We start from the raw sequence: 22,131 nt of genomic DNA on the forward strand, positions 1-22,131 counted from the left end.
CAGCAGCTTGGCCTGCCAGGCTGAGTGGAGCTGCTCAAAGGGAGTCTGCAACAAATGATTCACTTCAGTAGGCGAGTAACACTTTGGACAGCCGTGAAAAAAACACCCGAGAAACTCCCATGCTTTTTTAACACCGTCAGTCTCTGCATAGCCGTCCACAAAGTATTTCCCCAGTTTTTTCTCTCCTCCGTTCACAGCGTGTCGAATAGCGACGTTTTCGTTCTGCGAGACCCACTCTAACCACTGGATGCCAGAGTCGGAGTAGTTTTTGAATTGCCGGTTGTAGTTATCGGTGGGCGGTAGAGCCAGAGTGTTTGGAGGGAGGAAATTTGTCTTAAAGACTTTCATGCAGGCGGAAGCGATTGTAATGCATGTAAAGGGGTCAACGCGTGTCTCTCGGATGAATTCTTCTCGAAACTTTAAGCATGATGCTGCCAGGATTTCAGTATCGAGATTGCAGTAAAGCACTGCCTCTTTTCTGAAATCAAATGTACAGCCAGTTTGGTGGCGTACCAGGCATTGAACTTTTTCATCGTGTCCGAAGGCATCCTGTCTACGCCGTAAGTGTCTGGGGGAGGGTAAGGGCCTACATAATTTAAGTGAGCCTCTGAACTGAAAAGGTGGGGGAAGAAACCTTTGCTTAGTTCCTGGTCGCGTGGAGCATTCACAGCATCGAGGCCCATGGCTGCGGGCATATCTGCTAGGCGCATGGTTAAGAAGGAAAGCGAGTCGATGTATGTTTGACGGAACGCCTCATCCACCATCTGCATCACCTTGCTGCCCTGCATGATTATACGGGGTGCCATGCCTTGCTGAATTATATGATTGAGAAGCAGGTAACTGTCGAAACCCTTAGCGTTGTGAGCTATGAAGATGCAGCCTCTGTATTTCTGTTTTCTGAAGTGTTTAAAGAAGCTAGCTGTGCAACTAATGCCCCAGGAACCCCTCTTCTTTCCAAGCATAGACTGTGTACTGATGTAAAATGGGATGTGTCTGCCTGTTCCATCTACAAATGTTTCAAAATCATAAAACACTATGTGGTTCGAATAATCAGTCTCGACCTTCAAAGGAGTGTATGTAACACAGATGATCCTTGCCCGGGTCCTTTACGGAACAGACCGGATATGTCTTAGCTCGACATTTGTGCTGGGTGCTGCCGCTGATGGCCGAGTAATACACCACTTTGCAGGTATTGCACTTTTTAATTGTACCGCAGTTGCTGGCGGCTGTACCGGCGGTGGGGCGGTGACGAGGTATTTTATGTTTTAAATAACACGTGTTGGATCGACACGTCATATTACAATCGGGGCATTTAATCAGTTTAGTCTCGGTTTTTGTGCAGTCTGAGGTGAAGCATACAGAACAACGGCCCGGGCACTGATGCTGCCATAAGTTAGTAAAACCTGTGTGGCAGTAACCGCAGACGTACCGTGCACCTAGAAATGTTTTCAGGTTGGTGATACCATAGTAATGGTTCTGATGGAGGAAGAGATAGAGGGTTTTAGGATGCATTCCTTTAGATGTTTGGAATTTAGACAGGGCCCGCTCACCGTCTGCTCTGAAGAAGACGACGATTTTGCAATCTAAAGCCTGTTCAAATTTGATAATATCATTAAAAGTCACAGGCGTGTCGTCCGCTAACCCCGCATGATTCTGTAGCACTTTAGCGTGCTCAGTGGCCTGACGCGTGGTTAATTCACGGTTTAAAAGCTGAGCGAGGTTAATGGCAAAGCAGAGCTGGTTGCCAGGATTGATGACTATGTTCAGCCAATGGGCTTTTTTCCTGCAGATTTCATCGTCAAAGATGGTTTGCAGTTTTCTTTTAACACCCCCTCTAGGACTATGTACCACCTGCACAAGTAACTCCATCTCATCTTCCGGCATAATAGTCATGTTTGATTGCACTAGGCGGTCGACAGCCTCTTGAACATGGTTTAGAGGTAGACCGCTGTCATGTGTGACTATGACAGAGGCGCTGTTTGATCTTTCCCCCCTTAATTCTAGTTGCAGCACATCCCCCTGTCTGGCATAGGATACAGCCCGTTCAACCGCTGCTTGGAGAGTCTCCATCACATTAAGTTGAAACTCTGCGTAATTACTCACAGGATTGGGAAAGTTGAAATTTAGCATCTGTCTTATTTCAATGTTATTAAACCTGTCTCTGGAGACCCTCCTGGGGGATTCAGGATTTTGACCCGCACCCCTCTGAGCGGCTGGTGTTGCAGGTGGGAAGTATGAGGACGGACCTGGTAACAGATCATTTACGGGTAAAAGGTTAGACGGGCCAGGCACAGAATCTTCGGTTGGACGAACAGAGGGAACCTGCGTCGGCCGAGGTAATGGCACATTAGACGGACAAACGACGCGGGGTTGGGAGGGAGGAGGTAAGAGCTCCGGGAGTGGAGGACTGGACAAAGCTTCTCTTAAACGTTGAAGGGCTACATCGATACTTTCATAATTTTAGAAAATCAGAAGGTTCGTGGTGAGCCTGAGGCTCGTTTGAAATCTCTAAAGGCTGTAATTCAAGCGGCGGAGGTAAAAGCTCGGGGGATGGAGGACTGGACGGAGCTTCTCTTAAACGCTGAAGGGCTACATCGATACTTTCCAAATTCTGTAAATCAGAAGGTTCGTGGCGAGCCTGAGGCTCGTTTGAAATCTCTAATTGTTGTTGTATTTCAACCAGTGGAGGTAAAGTTTGCAGGTGAGGGATATCTCTTAACACTTCAACCGTAGACTGTAAAGATAACAGAGCTGACTGCGAGACCGAAGACTGTAAAGATAACAGAGCTGACTGCGAGACCGAATTTTCCCCTTGATCATTCATCATTACAACACACACAACTCTACCTAGTCAAAGCTGAGGTCAATTCACAAACAGAAGTCAGTATTTTCCAAAAAGTTTTCACAACCTTCCCTCTCGATAGACCCCGACGTCCTGAAGCTGATCTCCTCGTATTCCTCCTGCCACTTCTTCTACTGGAATGCTTCAGTCTGGGGTATGGCCTGGAGTCTACAGAATAGATAAAGAAGTATTTATTTTATTTAGCTGATTAGCTATTATTTATTTTAAGTTTGTATAAAATTTGTATTTTATTCTTACCGTCAGTCACTGCTTTCTCTGGTGCTTCTGGTATGTTAATTCTGGATCCAGATGGTCCTCCGTCAGTGTCAGCTTCTTTAGCTATCAGAATCATGTTAAAATATCACAATGAGTGACATGGCTTACTTATAATCATTTAGTTTCTTTAAAAAAAAAAAAAAAATTCTTACTGTTAGCCGGTTGTCTCCCTTGCTTTTCTGGCGTGTCGGGTATGACGAGTAGCGGGTAGACACCGTCTTCGCTGGTACCACAAGTAGCCTTGTTCACCTTGTGAGCGGGTTCTGGTCTGCACTCTACAAAATGGAGAGAGACGGGTTTAGATTTATTTTACTTATTTATTTAAAATTTATACTTTTTTTTTTCTTTTCTTCTTCTTCTTACCGTTAGTCGGAGGTGTCTCAGGTCTGTCTGTTGTATGAATTTCAGATAGAGATAGAAGCCCACTCTCGTTCTCGTAATCCAAAACGCTGTCTAGTATTGCTTCGTCACCTGCTAAAGTATAATACAAGTCAATAGAATCTATCACATACATTCTGGGATACAGAGTCAAAGGAAAGCGGAAGAGTGTTAGTGCTTCTACCTTCAAACAGTCCGCTCCCTGGCCAGATTACGGTCTGAGAAGGATATACTATAACCAGAAAACAATTTATTATTATAATACTTTAGTGAAACACACACACACACACACATATAAATATATTCACACATGCAGTTTTTTTTTTTAAAGGAAAGTAACTAACCATTCTGAACTGATACAGATGCGGTGGATGGGACTACTTCAGGGGTGCCTACAAAAAAAAAAAAAAATACAAGAGTAATTCTTGTAAATTTCTGTAAAATGTATAGCTTCATTTGAATGAAATAACTGCCTTACATAAGATGCCCTGGCTGTCCTCATCATATGCAGGGCAAAAGAAGGCCGCTTTCTCAGTGTCTGGAAGAAAGGCCCTGTGTTATCCTTATACCATAACAATGAAACATGTATAAAATCAGTCTTAAAATGTTACATACAAGAATCCATTTTTGATGCTTTCACGAAAAGATATCTTTATTCTGAAAAACAGGTTCGGAAAACTATGTTAGGTCTAGTAAAAGGAATCACCTGCTAATAAAGGTACAGAGATTACTTACCCTCCCCAGAAAAAAAATAATTAGCTTCTTTGGAGACTCTCAGGCAGGACTGATGTGATGTCTTCAGCGGCAGGCCGTGATGAAATGCGCGTATGACATCGACTGACCAGCGGTATTATACGCGACACCGCTGTTTTTACCTGATAAAAATACTTTCACATATCCCCCCGACTTCCCGCCTCGGGGCTCGGTTTCACGCAAGAGGCCCCCGGACATTTCGGTTGATAAAAATACTTTAACATAGACCCCGACTTCCCGCCTCGGGGCTCGGGAATCCGCTGTTTCACCTAATTTAAAAAACTTTAACGTAGATACCGACTTCCTACTCCGGGACTCCTGACTCCGCTGTTTCACGAAAGAGACCCCCCGGACATTGCGGTTGATAAAAAGACTTTCCCATAGATTCCGACTTCCTACCCAGGGGTCGTGACCCCGCTGTTTCATCTGATAAAAAGATTCTCACATAGACCCCGACTTCCTGCCCCGGGACTTCTGACTCCGCTGTTTTCACCTAATTAAAAAACTTTAACATACACCCCGAATTCCTACCCCAAAGCGAAGTGAAATGCCACAACATCCAATCACCGTTGGTTACGCAAACCTTGACAGTTGCTGACACCCACTTGACCGGTCACGCCCACTTCCTCAGTCACGCCCACTTTGATCCATCAAAGTCAATCGATTAAGAACTGACAGGTGTTGTTTTATATTTTTTTAAGGGGTTAGCATTTGCGTCTCTTATCTCCACCGCACTGTTGTTAGCCTGGACATCTGTCACTCACTGTGTTACACTGCAAAAAGTTACAGAAAAAAATGTTATTGGTCTAATTAATTTACAGTTTATATTGAATTTTGTTAATGCGCTGTATAAATTTTGTTGTGCGCTGAGAATGTGTGAGCAGTGCACGATAGCGCAAGCGCGCAGTTTAGAGGGAACATTGCATGCGGCCCTTCGCTGGTCTGCTGCTTCTCAGTGAAGCCAGGCGTGTCCCGACTAGTTTGGACAGTTCACCAGTAGATGGTGCTGTTGGGCCTTGACCGATGGGCTTTCTCATAATGTTTGTGAAAACAGCATTATGTTGGGGATAAAACAACTGCACAGGCAAATACCCACTAAATATTTCCTTTACGGTGTAAAACATGACCAAAATGAGGTCCCTCCATGCCGAGGTCTGACCTCAGGCCCGGACTGGCCATAGGGAGAACCGGGAGTATTCCTGAAGCTCCAACCTATGATTGGCCTACTGGCCTGCGTCTCTCTCTCTCTCTCTCTCTCTCTCTCTCTCTCTCTCTCTCTCTCTCTCTCTCTCTCTCTCTCTCTCTCTCTCTCTCTCTCGCGTGTGGATGGGATGTGTGTGTCTGTGTGTAATTTATGCAATCTGCAATAATTTACTATGCGTTTTGGCATCTCTTTGATACAGCCGCTGTGTTTGCCTTGTAGTATATTACAGTTGTGCTCATAAGTTTACATACCCCGACAGAACCTATGATTCTTTGACCATTTTCCAGAGAATATAAATGATAACACAAAAACATTTTTTCCACTCATGCTTAGTGGGTGAAACCATTTACTGTCAAACGACTGTGTTTTCTCTTTTCAAATCATAATGACAACACAAACTACCCACATGACCCTGATCAAAAGTTCAAATAACCTGGTGATTTTGACCTGATAACATGCACAGAAGTTGACACAATTGGGTTTGAATGGCTACTGAAGGTAACATCCTCACCTGTGATCTGTTTGCTCGTAATCAGTGTGTGTGCATAAAAGCTGAGTGAGTTTCTGGGATCCAGACAGACACTGGATCTTTCATTCAGCCACTGACCTTTCTGGATTCTAAGTCATGGGGAAAGCAAAAGAATTGTCAACGGATCTATGGGAAAAGGTAGTTGAACTGTATAAAACAGGAAAGGGATACAAAAAGATATCCAAGGAGTTGATAATGCCAGTCAGCAGTGTTCAAACTGTGATTAACAAATGGAAAATCAGGGGCTCTGTTAAAACCAAACTACAGTCAGGTAGACCAACAAAGATTTCGGTCACATCTGCCAGGAAAATTGTTCAGGATGCAAAGAAAAACCCAGAAATAACATCAGCTGAAATACAGGACTCTCTGAAAACTAGTGGTGTGGATGTTTCAAGATGCACAATAAGGAGGCACTTGAAGAAAAATGGGCTGCATGGTCGAGTCGCCAGAAGAAAGACATTACTGCGCAAATGCCACAAAGTATCTCACCTACAATACGGCAAACAGCACAGAGACAAGCCTCAAAACTTCTGGAACAAGGTAATTTGGAGTGATGAGACCAAAATTGAAATTTCTGGCCACAACCATAAACATTTGGAGAGAAACATTTACTGTAAAGCACGGAGGTGGATCGCTGATGTTTTGGGGATGTGTGAGCTACAAAGGCACAGGAAAGTTTGTATATATGCAAAGCATTGTATATAAGGTGACTGTTGGAGCTGTATGAGAGGGGGGATTCTACAATTGGCTGAAACCTCTTTTAGATTCGGTAAGAGTTTTTGACATTGTCCTGACTTGTAATAAACCTTTTTAAATGCAAGAGAAGACTTGTCAGCGGTGATCACTTGTTTCTTCGGCACATCAATATACAACAGTTGCAAACACTTAAATGAGATTTGTGCATATCGTTTGTACAAATTATCTTTGAAAAATTTGGGTAGTTAGACTTGTGTTATTTATGCACTGTTGCCAAATAACTGGACATTACACAGATAGACAGATCGATCGATCGATCGATCGATCGATCATAGAAATGATACCATCAGTAATAAAACCAGGACTGAACTGATGAGTCTGACTCTACATCCATGATAATGTAGAATAAAAGATGAAGAGCAGCAGACTGGAGAGTGGAACCAGACTAATAATCTGAACAATAACTAAGCTGATACATCAATGGAAAGAAAGAATGAAGAGGAGAGCAATAGAAAGTTGGAGAGTCCCGAGTTCCCCTGAAGTCACGTGATTTAGTAGAAAAGCTGCAGCAGAACAGACGCATGCGCACTCTCCTCTGAAGACTGGTCCGTCCTGTTTGTTCATGTTTTATTTCTGCTTCTTCCTGGTTAGAGACGTCATGTGACAGAAACCTGGAACATGTTTCCTCCTTCATACAGTTGTAGTTTTATCCTTAATGTAGAAATGAGACATATAAACTTTACGTTGTCTTCATTCATTTGGAAGCTCTCTACGTGGTGGTGAACTTTAGTAGGTAGACAATGATTGACAGGTTGTTGATCATTATCAGTCACACACTGAGACTCTCTGTACTTTCGTTTTGTAGTGACATAATTCTTTATGGTCTAACTACCGCCCATCCCTCCATGGTTTTATCGCTCCACCTCCGTCACTACATCTTCCGGGTTTATTGAGATCGAGCGGCTGAAAGAGACGAGTCGTCGTCAGCGTCAGAGACTTTGAGCTTTATTTCAAACTTCCATTAAATGTGATCTAATATTTAATGTGATCTAGTCAGGTTGATAGATTAAAGTCAGGAATCAGTGAGGGATCAACAGAAGACAACATGTCTACAGGGACATCTGCGTCATTCTGGTTGACTTTACTGAGCGTCGTCCTGTCTGTGTCTGGAGGTGAGTTCAAACTAAACTGGATCTAGAATCAATGATCAACTGTTCAAGAGCAGTGATTCTCAACTGGTGGGTGGAGGGCATTCGCTGGGGCAAAAAAAATATATCATCAGTGTGTCATTGGTTCACACTCCTTAACAGCAGGCTAACCACCATAGAAGAAGAAGTCTGTTTACATCTGCTAACTTAGTGTCGAAACACAGGTAGGACACAGATGAAATGATGTTATGTTGAGGACAAAGGAAGACAAAGACCTCAGTGTGTTTTGTGCAGTGTTGACAAGTGAAAGTGAATCTTGAATTGTGAATTTTGTGTTTGTGGATAAAAAACATAGTAGTACAGTATAGTACGATGTCGGTTGTCGTAGATCCAGGAAGTGATGATTCTCGGCTAAAGCTGCAGAGTTTTTAGTTTATATATATTTATATTTCTCAGTAGCTCCGCTTTTTTATTTCACATATTTTTCATGAAAACACCAACTGAGTCTGTTAAAAATGTCTGTTAGTGAAATGTTGTGATTGTCATGTCAGACTAATGATTAATGCTGGAAGAAGACACTGAACAGTTTTAATTGAACATTGTTATGTATTCAATGAGTGGGTCCTCAGATAACGCTTCATATTTGGAGTATGAAAATGTATGAAAACCCACAGTGGCATGAACACACCTGGTGTCTGTTATACTGCTTAACCCTGAGTGTTGTGTCTATCAGTGATGTTAGTGAATCTCGTAGATGTGTTTAACTAATTGACTAATGGGTGGAAGTGACAACCTGATGTCCACCTGTGTCTAACGCTGTGTTTAATGTGTACATGTGTGATTAGCGTTTGCAGATCACTGTGTGCATTGGTTTGCAAAAAGTGTGAAGCTGACCTTGTGCTTATAGTGGTGCTTTCTGGTCTGATGTTTTGCTCCTTGAGTGTAAGGTTTGGATCAATCAAGTTAGTGAAATGAAGAGTTTTTGGTTTGAATTTAAATGTAGTTAGCTGAGCATAAAGGGAATAGTTCCCTCATTAGCTTCGCCACCTGCTGGTTGTTTGACTTTATTATTACATTTGTGTTTTTATCCTGTGATATTCTATTCTACTGTCTCAGATTAAATTGCACATTCTTTATATTCAGTAAATCTGAGAAGTTGAACATTTTCTTAGATGTGGGTTGTGGCTTTGAGTCATTAAGGGGCGATGGTGGGTCCAGAAGCCAGACCAGTTGAGAACCACATGTTCTAGGAGACAGTTTACACTGCACAACATTAGTATTCATCATTTTCCTCAAGTCACTTTGACCCAGCTTCCTCTGCAGGGACCTGTGTGCATGTGTTGTGTCTTTGTGTTGTGTGTATTTGTGTGTAAAGCTGAAGACATACATGTCATTCCTCAGGCTGAGCCTGATCTGCTGATGTAGATGTGTCAGAATGAGACAGATCATAAACACCAACACACTGATCCTCACACAACAGTTTATCTCCTGCTCATTTCCTGGAGTCTAGTGTCTGTTCTTTGATGACATAGAACAGTTGGTAGAACTCATACTGTTACAGATGTTGAACCATCACAGAGCTGATTGTTACTGGTTCTTTTAATGGAAACATCAACAGTTAGATCCATCTACATGTTCATCTCAACACGTTCAGGTTCCTGTTCTATCACCAACTCAAGACTTTTATTACTTCTGTCCTCTGGTGTCCTCTGGTCCAGTCCTGCAGAGACCAGTGTCCTCTCTTTGGTAGCTCCTCCCACTGACTGACTGCTGCATGTTGACCTTTAACCTCTCTGCTCTGTGTTGTTTCCTTCAGAACGGGGATTCATCAGAGCTGAACCTGGACAGAATGTCTCTCTACCATGTAAAGCTCTGAACAATGAACCTGTCATCATTGTTGACTGGAGCAGAACCGAACCAAAGCCAGAAGAAGAGCTCCTTTCATATCGTGATGAGAAGCTTGTTACTTTGAAGAACCGAGTGGATCTACAGGACAGACAGATGAAGGATGGAGACGTGTCTCTGATTCTGAAGGATGTGACGACTGATGACAGTGGAACATACGAGTGTTATGTTGAAACTAAAACAAAGCGCAGGAAGAGAGATGCTGGTAACATCACCATCATCAAACTGCACGTAGTTTCAGGTGAGTGAGTGTTGTTGAGTTTGTGTGTTTGTCTCTGATCAGAGGTGAAGCTGCTTCCTGGTTGTTGATGTGACAGAGAAAGATCTCAGATCAGATGTTTGACTTTTACAAAGATGTTGCTGATGAGACTTTCTAGAAGTCAGCACCAGTGGCGTCGTTAGGCCTGTTTTAGGGAGGCTGAAGCCCCCTAAAATATTCTTAAGCCCCCCTAAATGGTTTGGTGTTGTTTTATTTCAAAAAAATAAAAAATATATATACATATATATATATATATATATATATATATATATATATATATATACATATATATATAACATAATGCTGGCAAATTCAATATAAAGCGGCCAGCATATCAGTTTAAATAAATAATCATATAACCTGTCATCGAAGACTTAAATGTGATCAGAAATCTGTCAGTTTCCCAGTGTACGGTAGAGTGAGCCCCTTTAGTGAGTTTTTATTCAGTCCATTCATAATGTAATTCAAGGAATGAAGTTATATTTTTCAGGGCTTGAAACTGCGGTTGTTTTAGTCACATGTGTAATCTAATATTTTAGAGCAAACAATTATGGTGTGGTGAGTGAAAGTCACACGTCTATGTTGTGTTTCAAAACAGATTGAAATAATAACAGTAAATAAATCCTCAGTCTTTGTTAGCTGCCTCCCCTGTTCTTAAAGACTAGTGACGCCCCTGGTCAACTCACTATTCTTCCTTTATTCAGTATCCATCAAATACCTGATCCAGGGGCAGCATGGTGTTAACAGAAAAAGAAAACGTGTTTTATCAGTGTGAAGGTTTTTGTCGTCCTGCACACTGTTCCCTATTAATCTGGTGTGACTTTGATGCTGTGGGAGGTGTGGGTGGGGGCAGGTTGATTCCAGGTAACAGACCTCTACAGGAGATGACTGTGAATCTAAAATGACACCATGAAACACTGTCAGATAAACCACTGATGAATGGATTCATTACACTGTTAGTATAGAACCATCACTTCATACACACAATGATCTGGTTTCTGTTAAATAATGAATTAAACTCAGAAGCTCTGTGTTCTCCATCAAGGTGAACTGGTTTAGTCCTGATTCCTCAATGACTGAGTTAGTCCAAGAACTGGAATTAAAAGAGAAACTGGTCCAGTCCTGCAGAGACCAGTGTCCTCTCTTTAGTAGCTCCTCCCACTGACTGACTGCTGCATGTTGACCTTTAACCTCTTTGCTCTGTGTTGTTTCCTTCAGAACGAGGAACCATCAGAGCTGAATCTGGACAAACTGTCTCTCTACCATGTAAAGCTCTGAACAATGAACCTGTCTCAGTGGTGGAGTGGAGCAAAACTGATCCAAAGCCAGAAGAAGAGCTCCTTTTATATCGTGATGAGAAGTTTGTTACTTTGAAGAACCGAGTGGATCTACAGGACAGACAGATGAAGGATGGAGACGTGTCTCTGATTCTGAAGGATGTGACAACTGATGACAGTGGAACATATGAGTGTTACGTCGACCAAAGAGAAAAAAACATCATCAAGAAATTCCTTGATTCCATCAGCATCATCAGACTGGATGTATTTCCACCAGGTGAGTGAGTGTTGTTGAGTTTGTGTGTTTGTCTCTGATCAGAGGTGAAGCTGCTTCCTGGTTGTTGATGTGACAGAGAAAGATCTCAGATCAGATGTTTGACTTTTACAAAGATGTTGTTGATGAGACTTTCTAGAAAACAGCTGGTCTGAGTCATGTGATCAGAGTGATGTAGATAATGTCTGACAGCAGTTTGTTCTTCACTCATCAGCTCCCTCACACCTCACATCTGCTTCTGTCTGCAGGTCACAAGGAGGAGAGAGGAGACAAGGAGGAGGGAGGACACAAGGAGGGAGGACACAAGGATGGATCTGTTGGTCTGATTGTCGGTCTGATAGTTGCTGCTGCTGTTCTTGTTGTTGTTGTTGGTTTTCTGATCTTCAGAAGACGTAGACATCCTGGTCCATACCATCCTCCTCCTGGTCCTGATCCTGATACAAAGTAGCTTTAAATGTCTGGGATCAGTTTCCAGCTGGACTCTGAGTGTCCTGCTGCTGGTTCTAGTTCTTCAGAGGACCTGAGGACAGACAGGAGGTAACAATGCTGGACATCCAGCAGACATGAGCAACCACTGTAGCAGCTGACCTCCAACACCATCATCCTCCACTCAGCAAACAGCAGAACTGGATCCACACAGGAAACACTCAGTCAGAGAAACAATCTGCTCAAAGAATCTTTCATTCATTTTAATATTAATCCAGAATCCTTAAAACATCTTGGTTTGAACAAACATCAGTGACACAGAGTCCTGATAAGTGGTGAATGTTTTACTCTCTTGAATTCAAGTTTTTATTCTTTGTTTTTTGTAGTTTTTGTAAAAATCTAATACGATATATGTAAAGTTCAGACAGACTGTAATTAAAGGAGCAGTCTAATGTTGTTCTTAATGAAGCTGTGTATTTAAAGCTGACATTGACAGAGTCAGATATCAGTGGTGATCAGCTTCAGTTCAGCTCTTCCTAAATGTCTTAGTTGTGTCTTTATTGATAATAATGTTTATAATGTTTTGTGAGCTGAATGTAGAAGCTGTTGAACCAGTTGAATCAGCTCTAATCTGATCTGGAATCAGTCCAACAAAGCTCCTCCTACATTCAGACTCATGAAACATGTTCAATGACTTTCTCTGAGATTCATTGACCTTGTCAAGCTGTAACATCATCTGTGATCCTCTACATCCTGGTTACTACCACGTCCACTAATTGATTGTGTTATAGTTTAACTTGTGTGCCTCATGATTTGATTCAGTTGTTTGTATGTTGCTTCTGCCAGTTTCTATCTACATGATACATTGAATATTTCATTTCTTTGTGCTTTTATTGTTACTTGTATTGTCTTCGTATTTGTCTCAGGGAGTAAACATAAAATTTCTTACACTGTTGTTTGTTGTGACCTATATGATGACAATTTGTTCTTGATTTGTAAATGTTCTACTTTCCCACAGGGATAAATAAAGTCTTTCAGTCAAATAAAGTCTTATGAATTCTCATAACTATTTGGTCCTTCAAGTTGGATCCCAACAGTCTTTCCTCAAACCAGGTTTTGGGCACTGACACCGTGCACAGGAGAGTCTGGGATTCCTAGAAAGACCTCCAACTGAACTGTTGTGTAAAGAGGCTGGTATCTTAAAGAGAACACGGTGTAGTCACTGGACTCTGAGGCAGGTCAATTAAAGTGAAACACTGAGAAACAACAGAGAAACACAACCCTGTTCAAAGAGACAGATAACTAGTTCTGTTTAAGGGCTGAGTGGAAAACAGTGATGATTTGTTTAAAATAATATCCATAAATATGTGGCCACTATATTTTTACTTGATACAAGAATAGCAAGTGTTAATCAATGTAAAATATGATAAAATATGATAACTTGAGACTGGAAAAATATTTCTATGAAAGAAATGAAATGAAACATCTAAAGTAGAGCAGACTGATGCTTCTCTTGTTGCTCCCTGAGCTGGTTTCCATGGAAACACTTTATTATAGTCAGTAATGTTGAGATTCTGTATTCCTCTGTAGTCCGACTGGAATCTCTGTAACAGAGAGACAACAGCACCACCCTCAGGTCAATATGGAAAACTGCAGTCTGTGACTTTCATCCTGCACTTCACTTATTTCTGACCTAAAACAGAAGAAAACCAGTAAAACGAATCAACTAATCACACAAACTCTTCTCTAAAACAGGAAGTGAAGTTTGACAAACATCCGTATTGTGTCTTTTATTTATTTATTAGTAATTGTGTGTTTCTTTTTGTGTGGACAGTGAGTGGCAATAGGATAGTGGGAATTTAAAACTACCAAAAATAGAAAACATTAAATTCCATTAAAAACCAATCGATGTCCTCTTCTATTGTTTTTTAGATATTAAGACGTGGATGGCAGAGAAGTTCCTACAGCTCAACCAGGACAGAAGTCAGGTTTTAGTTATCGGTCCTGAGGCTCAGAGAGACAAAGTTTTACCTAAATTACAGACAATGTCTATGTTTCCCTGAGAAGAGGTAAAAACCTGGGTGTTATTATTGACTCTGAGCTTGGTTTTATCCCTCACATTAAAAACATGGTAAAAAGTGGATTTTAGCAGCTCAAGAACACAGCCAGAGTCCACCCGTTTCTCTCTGATGCTTTTATCTCCAGTCGTATCGACTATTGTAATGCTCTCCTTTCTACAGGCCAAAAGTTTGGAAGCAACATCAAATTTGTACATAAAAGATCATACTTTCATTGGTATAACTTTGAATCAAAATAAAAAATATTATGATGTATAGAGTAACTTATCAGGAGACATTTTTACTATAATTATCAGGTATTTAAGCTTTTCTTTCTTCATAGTAACCTCCTCTGGGTTTAACAACATCATGACATATACGGGGGATTTATATATCTAGACTCTGGAAAGCCAAAGAATTATAATAATAAAAGTTAATAATGCGAATTCTTTTTTTTTTTTTTTTTTTTTTTTTTACTTTTGCACCGAAGCTGCAACCCTTCAAATCTTCTCGGCCCTAAAACTAAGCCCTTCTTCTTTTCTTATTCACCAATGGTCTGGTAACATTAATGAACACTGTAAATTGTTCCTATTTTTTTTACATTTGTTCATATGCTAAATCTGTAAACTATTGCTTATATTATTTTTATTTTCATTGCACTAGATTAAAGTTAAATTTTTTTTTTTTTGTACTTTATTTTATCGTTGTTTGCATTTTTATGCACAACTAAGCTACTGTGACAGAGCAATTTCCCTTGTGTTTCATTAAAGTCTACCAAAGTCTAAATACAGTATGTTGTTTTGTTATTTGTTCTTTCTTAATTGAGTGTTCAAAAAATAAAGAAATATCAAATTAAATCTTCTTTAATATCATTGGTACATTGCTCTTGGAGATACCACTACTATATAATACACATTACACTTATTCGATCAATTAATGAGCTGACAGACTTTTGAATTTCCCTTTAGTGATGAATAAAATAATTCTTATGTGTTTATCATTTTAATTAATTATATCTACATTTGGTCAAATATATAAGTATAAAAAGCATACTGGTTGTATTATATTACATTATATTATATTATATTATATTATATTATATTATATTATATTATATTATATTATATTATATTATATTATGATTTGCTCGGATGATTACAATAACAATGTGAAATGTCATGTGGTGAATGTCTTAATAAGATTTTGACTTATGAAAATTAGAGAGAAAACTGTGATTCAACTGATCATCTCCACGACCGTTGTGTGATGCAGTACAGAAACTGAGCAGACACAGCCTGGTGATTGGTCCCCACCAGCGAGAGGCGGGCCTTATAAGAAGCGTCGTTCAAGAACCATCAAGTTTGGTCGCGTTCCCTTTGAGTTCGGCTTGGCAGTGAAGGAAGGTTTTCAAGCCCCTGCTATGCCCATGAATGGAGTGTATGCATTGTTTCTGTTTGGGTTATTTTGAGACTTGTTGAATAACACAAGTGTCTCTTAAAATGTGCACTGTTAATAATAAAAACGTTGCCTTGCTGAAATGAGATTCTTTTGTTTTTTGTTGCACATACAGATAATTTACACACCATACATATATTTCTCCACTTTGTTTTTAACGTTTTCTTTTAAACATAACGTTAACATTTATCAACGCATGAATATTTCCACGATTGTATATCATGTGTTTATATACATATATAAGAAAATAGGTCGTGGGACGATGTGTTTTGAAACGTTGCTGAACACTGTATGTCATTGAACACACCCCTTTTCAGTGGGATAAAACTTCCACGTAAAAGCAGTAAAACCACGCCAAAAATAGCACTAATAAAAATAAAGGTTTACTATTAATAACGTATCTCTACTCAAAATATAAATATATAGGTTGGGAATATACCTTTCTGTTTGGAAATGAGTAGATATATGTTTTCCGAAACCTAATATCAACATCCTAACCCCGAAGAAGAATTCAGGAACTACATTTTTTTCTGAGTCACAATACACAACAGCTTGTCGCGCCATTTAATTTGTAGTTCTGATGTTTTCTCTCTATTATGTAAAATTGTGACTGTGATCTTAGCAAACTTTACTTCAGGGCCTGTGGAGCACAACTGTTTGATCAGATTTCATCTTTGTCATTGGTAAGAAGGTGAAATCAGGTTTTTTCAAGGTTTCAACACTAGTCAATAGCGCCACCCATTAGTTTGCCCTCAGGTATCATAGTATAGGTCAATAATCTTCCAAAACTGTTGACCCTGTGTCTGTAGCATGTTTTGTTGTTGAACAGTAAGACTTCAAATGTGTCTCAGGTACAAGGTTCAAAGGGCACACCTGAGGAGCAGGACCCGCCCACAACTCTCATACTGACATATGTTACTCCCCAGGTCAAGACCTTTCAAACGATGTCATCACTGTTGTCCTACGACAAAGTTTAATTTTCATCTCTCAGCCATGGCTGTCTCAGGTGAACATCCAAAGACGTCTTTCTGGGCCAAGCTGGATGAAATCAAACATATCTTAGGGGATATTTAGTGATCAAATTTATTCAATATATTAATTTTTGTCATTTATATAATATGACTAATAAAAAACTCTTTAACCCCTCCCCCCGTCTTAAAGGATTATCTTTGATGATTAAGAATATAAGGGCTAATTGTATCAGGATTATGCTCAGTGTCAGCATGAGGGTAATGAAGGTCACACACTTTCCTAGCTCACAACTGTTTTATTTGAAAAAGCAACAACAGGTGTAGCATTCCAAAGACTGATCATACTGACATCATACTGGAACACACAGTATAGAATACATCCAGTATAAGGGTATACAATTCCTTTATTAAAAGAAAAGCATTGATAACACACTTTAAAATAGTCCAATAAAACAAAGTGTATTATAATAAAAAAGGATACAACAAATAGATGCCACAATAAAACAGGACTGCAACTAACAACTGTTTTCCAACTCGATTAGTTGTCCCTTTTCCTAGATTGATCAAATGATACTTTCCAGAACATGTGCTTCAATTGGTAGCAGCAAAGTCTGGTACCTCAACCTTCTGTTTTTGTTGTATTTTATAAAGTACTGTTGGATACGTCTGTGGGGAGAAGCAGATCTGGAGGATGCCACCTTGTTTGGGCTGAGATGAAGAGGTGCCTAGATGGCTGCCGTGCTGCTGGTGAAAAGATAAAGGCTTGGAAGTGGAGATGTACTATAAGTCCTTTCTGCCACCAGTCAGGAAATATCAACTCTCTGCCCGACAAGATGTTTCCCTGATGGATTCACTGAGGGATGTGTGGAGGGTTGTGCGCTGAGATTGCAGATGAGCACAGATTTACACTGCCTCCAAATCACTGTCATCTGAACTCTCATCCAGTTCTTTCTGAGACTCTTGGGGCCAGTCCTCCTGGAAAAATACAGCATTTGGTCCCAGGGCCTGGCTGTAACTATACGAATAACAAGTTGGAACTTCTCATCCACATCGGCAAGCCTTTTCCAAAGAAGACACCGCAGCCCACAATGTCCCACTTCACTTAAACTTCCTAGAAGGAAAAATATAAAAGGCATAATTTTAGTGAGTTTGTGATGTTCAATTAGACCTTTAGTCACTTTACTGAAATTACAAATCATTTACATTCTGCCACAGGAGATAAAAGTTAACTTACCACTGCTCCTGACAGTAGACATTTCTGACATCTTAGCCCTGATGTTCTCAGCCAGACCTCTGAGGTAGGTGCAGTGCTGTCTCATCTCCCTCAGCACGATGACCCTTTCCTCTTGAAGCCTGGTTTTTGACATGTATACATCAAAAATCTTTTTCTTTGTGAGGACATTGCTGGATTCTGAAGTAATACAAACATTCAACATTCAAAACTTTGAGCTATACATACATACACAAAAAGATCCAAATGTCAACAAGTATTTGAAAAGTGTAGAAATGAAACTCAAAGGCACCACAGCTGCTCAAAATGAGCAAGAACAGGTGTGGGATACCTGTATGATATCATATCATCAATGTTTTTCAATCATGATCACAGACTCACAACTGCTTTAGAGAAAAATCGTCCCACTTCCCATGGCCATATCAGATCCGGCCCACCGTCTCCTCCAACCATGGAAAGTCTGCTCTCCACCTTCGCCACATCCATCTGCTCCTCATTAGACTCCTGCTCATTATAGAGCTTGATTGTCTCCAGCAGTTTCTTCTCCCCTTCCCTCAATTTCCTTCGACGCACGTGTCGAATTTTGTTGCTATCTATAAAGTTAGAAACCGCAGAAATGATATACATATCTGTGCATGCAGATATCAGATGGCAGAATGCAAAAAAGGCCCTCTTCGTCCAGCTTGCTTGCTATTCGTGGGAGTCTCTCGTGCAGCAGATCACTGACTGGCTCCACAGATTCCTCTGCCAGCAGTCTAGATGAGAAAATACTGTAGTTAAAACTGAGATTTCCTTAACTTAAATACTTGTTATTATATTATATCATATTATATTATATTATATTATCTTAACAAGACAACAACTGGCTTTGACGACTTAAACTATTAAATAAAGTCATATATCTCAAAAGTTTGGCCATTTAATGTATTTAAATAACAGTGCAAATACTACAACACTTTTAACTTTGCTCTGGACGTCCTCAACAAAATGCTGTACGTCACTGTCCTTTGAAATGAAAGTGGCTCCTCTGACCTTAATGAGAAAAGAAAAACAATTATATTCATGGGTCTCAGATATTATTTACTCAGTTAAATTTAAAAAGTGTAAATGAATCATCCTTTGACTGTCGGTTGCCATCTGCACAGAGAGCCAGCATGTTTGGTGCACATGCAGGGCAGGTGAACTGTTCAACACAGGCCATATTGTCACACTGGAACTGGCAGAATGTATACTCCAGGAAGCTTCTCTGGAATACGTCTCCATGTATTTTCCCAGCCTGTCAATTTGAAGGTACATGAAACAGCTACAGTAATATTCTCCAATCTCTCTCTGCAACTATTGTTCGCACTGAACTTACCCTTCCAAAGTGAGTAGTTCTCCTCTCTAACATCTGCAAAAAAGCTTGATGGACAAACTGGGAGCAACAGTTTTCATTTCTTCAAATGTGCTGAAGACATCAACTGAAAACAAAGTCTCAGCATTTACAGTTCCTGGCCAGTAGCCGCTCTTTATAAGGTCACTTCTGTCAGGTCTCCACTGTGTCAGACACAATCTGCACAACAAGTTTGGAATGTGCAAATCATACCAGCCTAAAAACAAAAAGAATTGGAATAAAATGTGGTTATTTTGAGACATACAACTTAACAAAAAAATAAAATATAAATTTTAGCCCATACCATTTATGAAAAACCAAGATACCTGCTGGACCAGCTGACTCAATGATGTTTTCTGGAACAGGTGCACAGCTGGGAAGGTCTCACTGTAGGCAACAGTCGCATTGAAAAGATAAAAATGTATTCAATTGAGATTAGTATCAAAACTGAAAAGGTCAAACATCACATCAAGCCCTTTATCAAAAAGAAGAATACCTTGATTGACCAGACGGTATGTGCCATCCTGTTCTACACAGCACACTGTTGGCTTAATGGGTTTGTAAAGTGCCTCAATGCAAGACTCCCGGTTATGGAGTGTGAGTTTTGTGTGTATGCGTACGTCACATTTCATACACAGCCACTCGTCTGGTAAACAGTCTCTGCAGCCACCTATGGCCGGACAGGTGCAGTGACAGCACTTCCTTTAAGGGACCTCACTGCAGGACAGCAAACTGTTGAGGTGGTAGGACCGTGCTTTCCGCCACTCGTCTTGAGCAGCAGACTGACGCAAGCACCATGATGTGGAGGCTGAAGGCTGCTCTTCCATATTCAGAACATTTGCTGTTGTCAGGATATCCTTCAAGTTCTGCATCTCAGTGTCTGAAACACCGATAAAACAATATAAACATTCCTTCACACTTTGTCCTAAGTTAATCACAGTTTAATTAATACTGATTTACAATTAATAAGTAGTAGAATAAGAAGTAGAAGCTTTCCCAGAGGCAACAGAAACTGAAAAGATTGATAAAGAGGAAAGACGAAAAAGAAAATCTGTATAAAATATACAGTACATATTATAACATAGCAGTTAAAAGGCTGGTTCAACTCCATTTCTTTGTATTTGTTTGGCATTACAGTTTTTGTCATTTGAGCATATGTAGTGTAAAGATGTTTCCGGTCCTGGAAAACATATTTTAACAAATGTAACAGATCCAACGTGTGACCTCTTTGGCCTTGACTGACATCATAGACAAATATTTTAGTAAAGTCGGTTATTTGTGCAGGACATGAACTACCTGTAGCCTTTACACGTTTCCTCGTCTCTCCACTTCTACTTCTTTTTACGAGTCGACGACCATCTGCATCTCTCTCCACCCACCGGAGCGTAGCCTTACTACGTTCAGCAGGTGCTTCTTCTTCCTTGAAGGAAAAAGTGAGCATTCTATGAGAACACTGAAATTCAGAACACTTACAAATTGCCGCATGTTAGTTTTATCACAAGTACTTTAGACTCACTCTTAATTCAGCCAGAAACAAGTCTGCTAGGAAAATAGCATCATCCACCTTCACACTGTCGTGCTCATCAGCCACAGATAAACAGAGAGAGAGAGAGAGAGAGAGAGGGAGAGAGAGAGAGAGAGCAGTACAGGTGTGGCTCTTAAAAGAGCCGTTGGTTTAATATATATATATAAAAAGCAAAGGAGAGGTGAGTGTGAGGGTAGGAGGTGGTGATATTCACGGGAGCTGTTGGAAAGAAGAAGATAAAAACATGGTGAATTCTCTTGCAGCAACACTTTCTGGATTCCACAAAGAGAAAATACTGAATTCTTAGACATCTCCATCGTGTCAACTACAAGCATGCGTGCAAAAAACTGGATATTGTGGACATCACAGATCTACAGGGTTGTAATGAATTCATCAAAATGAATTAAATATGACGTTTACACATAAGCTTGTGGCTGCACAACTAACTTGTAGGAATATGTAAAGTAATGTACAGTGATATGTTTAATCCCTTTAAAATACGCATTAGTATGTGTAATACGGAAGTTGAACTGCGTTCAGGTGACTCGTTCACCTCTCGTAACGTAATGTTGACATTAATAAAGATTCCCTCTTACTAATTTTAAGCTGAAAAACACTTTCATGCGACGTTAGTAGTAAAGTTAATTGCTAAAATAGCTAGCATTTGCTAACCAAATAACGTTAGTCTACTCCTCCAGTTTAATCTTCTCATCAAATCTAATTAACACGATAAGACACACAGGCCAAAAACATCTCCAACAAAAGTTACACAGAAATGAAAATCAGCAACATATCATCAACTCACCGGTGGGTCGGGATCTGGAAAAACGTCTGACTTCTTCCTCTGCTTCTTATCAGTTGTTGGCAATGACATAAAGACTGCCACCTGCTGGTAGAGCGCGTTCACGTTCATGTCAGCGTGTCCTCCACACGCATGTGCGAAACAACAACGCGACACTGACACGCAGTGTCCCAGGGACCGGCAGGTGTACTACACGCTATTACACGTGAGTGTGTATTTATGATGTGTGAATGTGGAGAGTTGAGCTGAACCTATGAAGGTCGACAGAGGTTTGAGTTGTTATGAGTTACATTCAGCACTGAAGCTTCTATAACACTAGTAAACCATGATTACTGGGAGCAAATAAATGTAACATGTCCATTGGTGAGTTAATGAAGACTCATGGAGTGTAGTTGCTGAAGTTATATGAAGAGGTGAACAGACGCTATAATTGGAACCTAAGGTGCATGATGCATGATGAAAAAAGTAAAGATTGTGTGTGAGTTGGAATCCTGAGTGATGTTTTATGTTTTTTGTCATTGAAGTTTTTATTTATTCTTACACATATGAATTTCTCTTCAGACTGCTTTAGAATGAGACAACACTGGGTTTGAAGAATAATTATGTCCAGACGTTGTTACAGCATGTGAGAGGACATCCAGAGGTTCAAACGTGCTAGTTAGTTCCCTTTCAATTTTGATCCAGCTCAGCTCCTGATCTATCCCCTTCCAATGTTTTATCAATCTAGACGTTTCAAATGACAGATTATATA

General features: G+C 40.2%; 2 protein-coding genes and 2 long non-coding RNA genes across 7 annotated transcripts in view; 1 reads left to right on the top strand and 3 right to left on the bottom strand.

Annotated features, from left to right (window-relative positions):
* LOC125009468 (high affinity immunoglobulin gamma Fc receptor I-like) overlaps positions 1 to 22,131 on the bottom strand; it is a 160,549-nt gene that overhangs the window by 94,776 nt on the left and 43,642 nt on the right. The window lies entirely within an intron of this gene.
* On the bottom strand, positions 3,271 to 4,005 carry LOC125010383. Its single transcript, XR_007113059.1, has 5 exons — positions 3,975 to 4,005; positions 3,841 to 3,888; positions 3,681 to 3,728; positions 3,482 to 3,592; positions 3,271 to 3,393 (listed from the first exon to the last, which is right to left on the bottom strand). It is a non-coding gene; the product is annotated as an uncharacterized LOC125010383 (long non-coding RNA).
* The window catches only part of LOC125009659 (CD226 antigen-like), a 62,369-nt gene continuing 47,445 nt past the window's right edge, over positions 7,208 to 22,131 (top strand). The window contains exons 1-4 of one of the 2 annotated variants that reach the window (XM_047587804.1): positions 7,208 to 7,850; positions 9,643 to 9,972; positions 11,209 to 11,544; positions 11,790 to 13,033. In XM_047587804.1, the coding sequence (XP_047443760.1) occupies positions 7,784 to 7,850; positions 9,643 to 9,972; positions 11,209 to 11,544; positions 11,790 to 11,989 (933 nt within the window). In that variant the 5' untranslated portion in view covers positions 7,208 to 7,783 and the 3' untranslated portion in view covers positions 11,990 to 13,033. Of the gene's footprint in view, positions 7,851 to 9,642; positions 9,973 to 11,208; positions 11,545 to 11,789; positions 13,034 to 22,131 lie in introns of those variants that run through there. The other variant, XM_047587813.1, reaches the window with a different exon arrangement.
* LOC125010330 lies at positions 16,727 to 21,515 on the bottom strand. 3 transcript variants are annotated; one of them, XR_007113047.1, is made up of 10 exons: positions 21,384 to 21,514; positions 20,570 to 20,797; positions 20,350 to 20,473; positions 19,550 to 19,933; positions 19,358 to 19,440; positions 19,039 to 19,270; positions 18,638 to 18,957; positions 18,063 to 18,436; positions 17,685 to 17,803; positions 16,727 to 17,561 (listed from the first exon to the last, which is right to left on the bottom strand). It is a non-coding gene; the product is annotated as an uncharacterized LOC125010330 (long non-coding RNA). The 3 variants fall into 3 exon arrangements; XR_007113046.1 differs by having other exon boundaries at positions 18,063 to 18,957; positions 19,380 to 19,440; positions 21,384 to 21,515; XR_007113045.1 differs by having other exon boundaries at positions 18,063 to 18,957; positions 21,384 to 21,515.

The sequence above is a fragment of the Mugil cephalus genome, chromosome 1 (assembly GCF_022458985.1).
Source record: "Mugil cephalus isolate CIBA_MC_2020 chromosome 1, CIBA_Mcephalus_1.1, whole genome shotgun sequence".
Taxonomy (NCBI): Eukaryota; Metazoa; Chordata; class Actinopteri; order Mugiliformes; family Mugilidae; genus Mugil; species Mugil cephalus.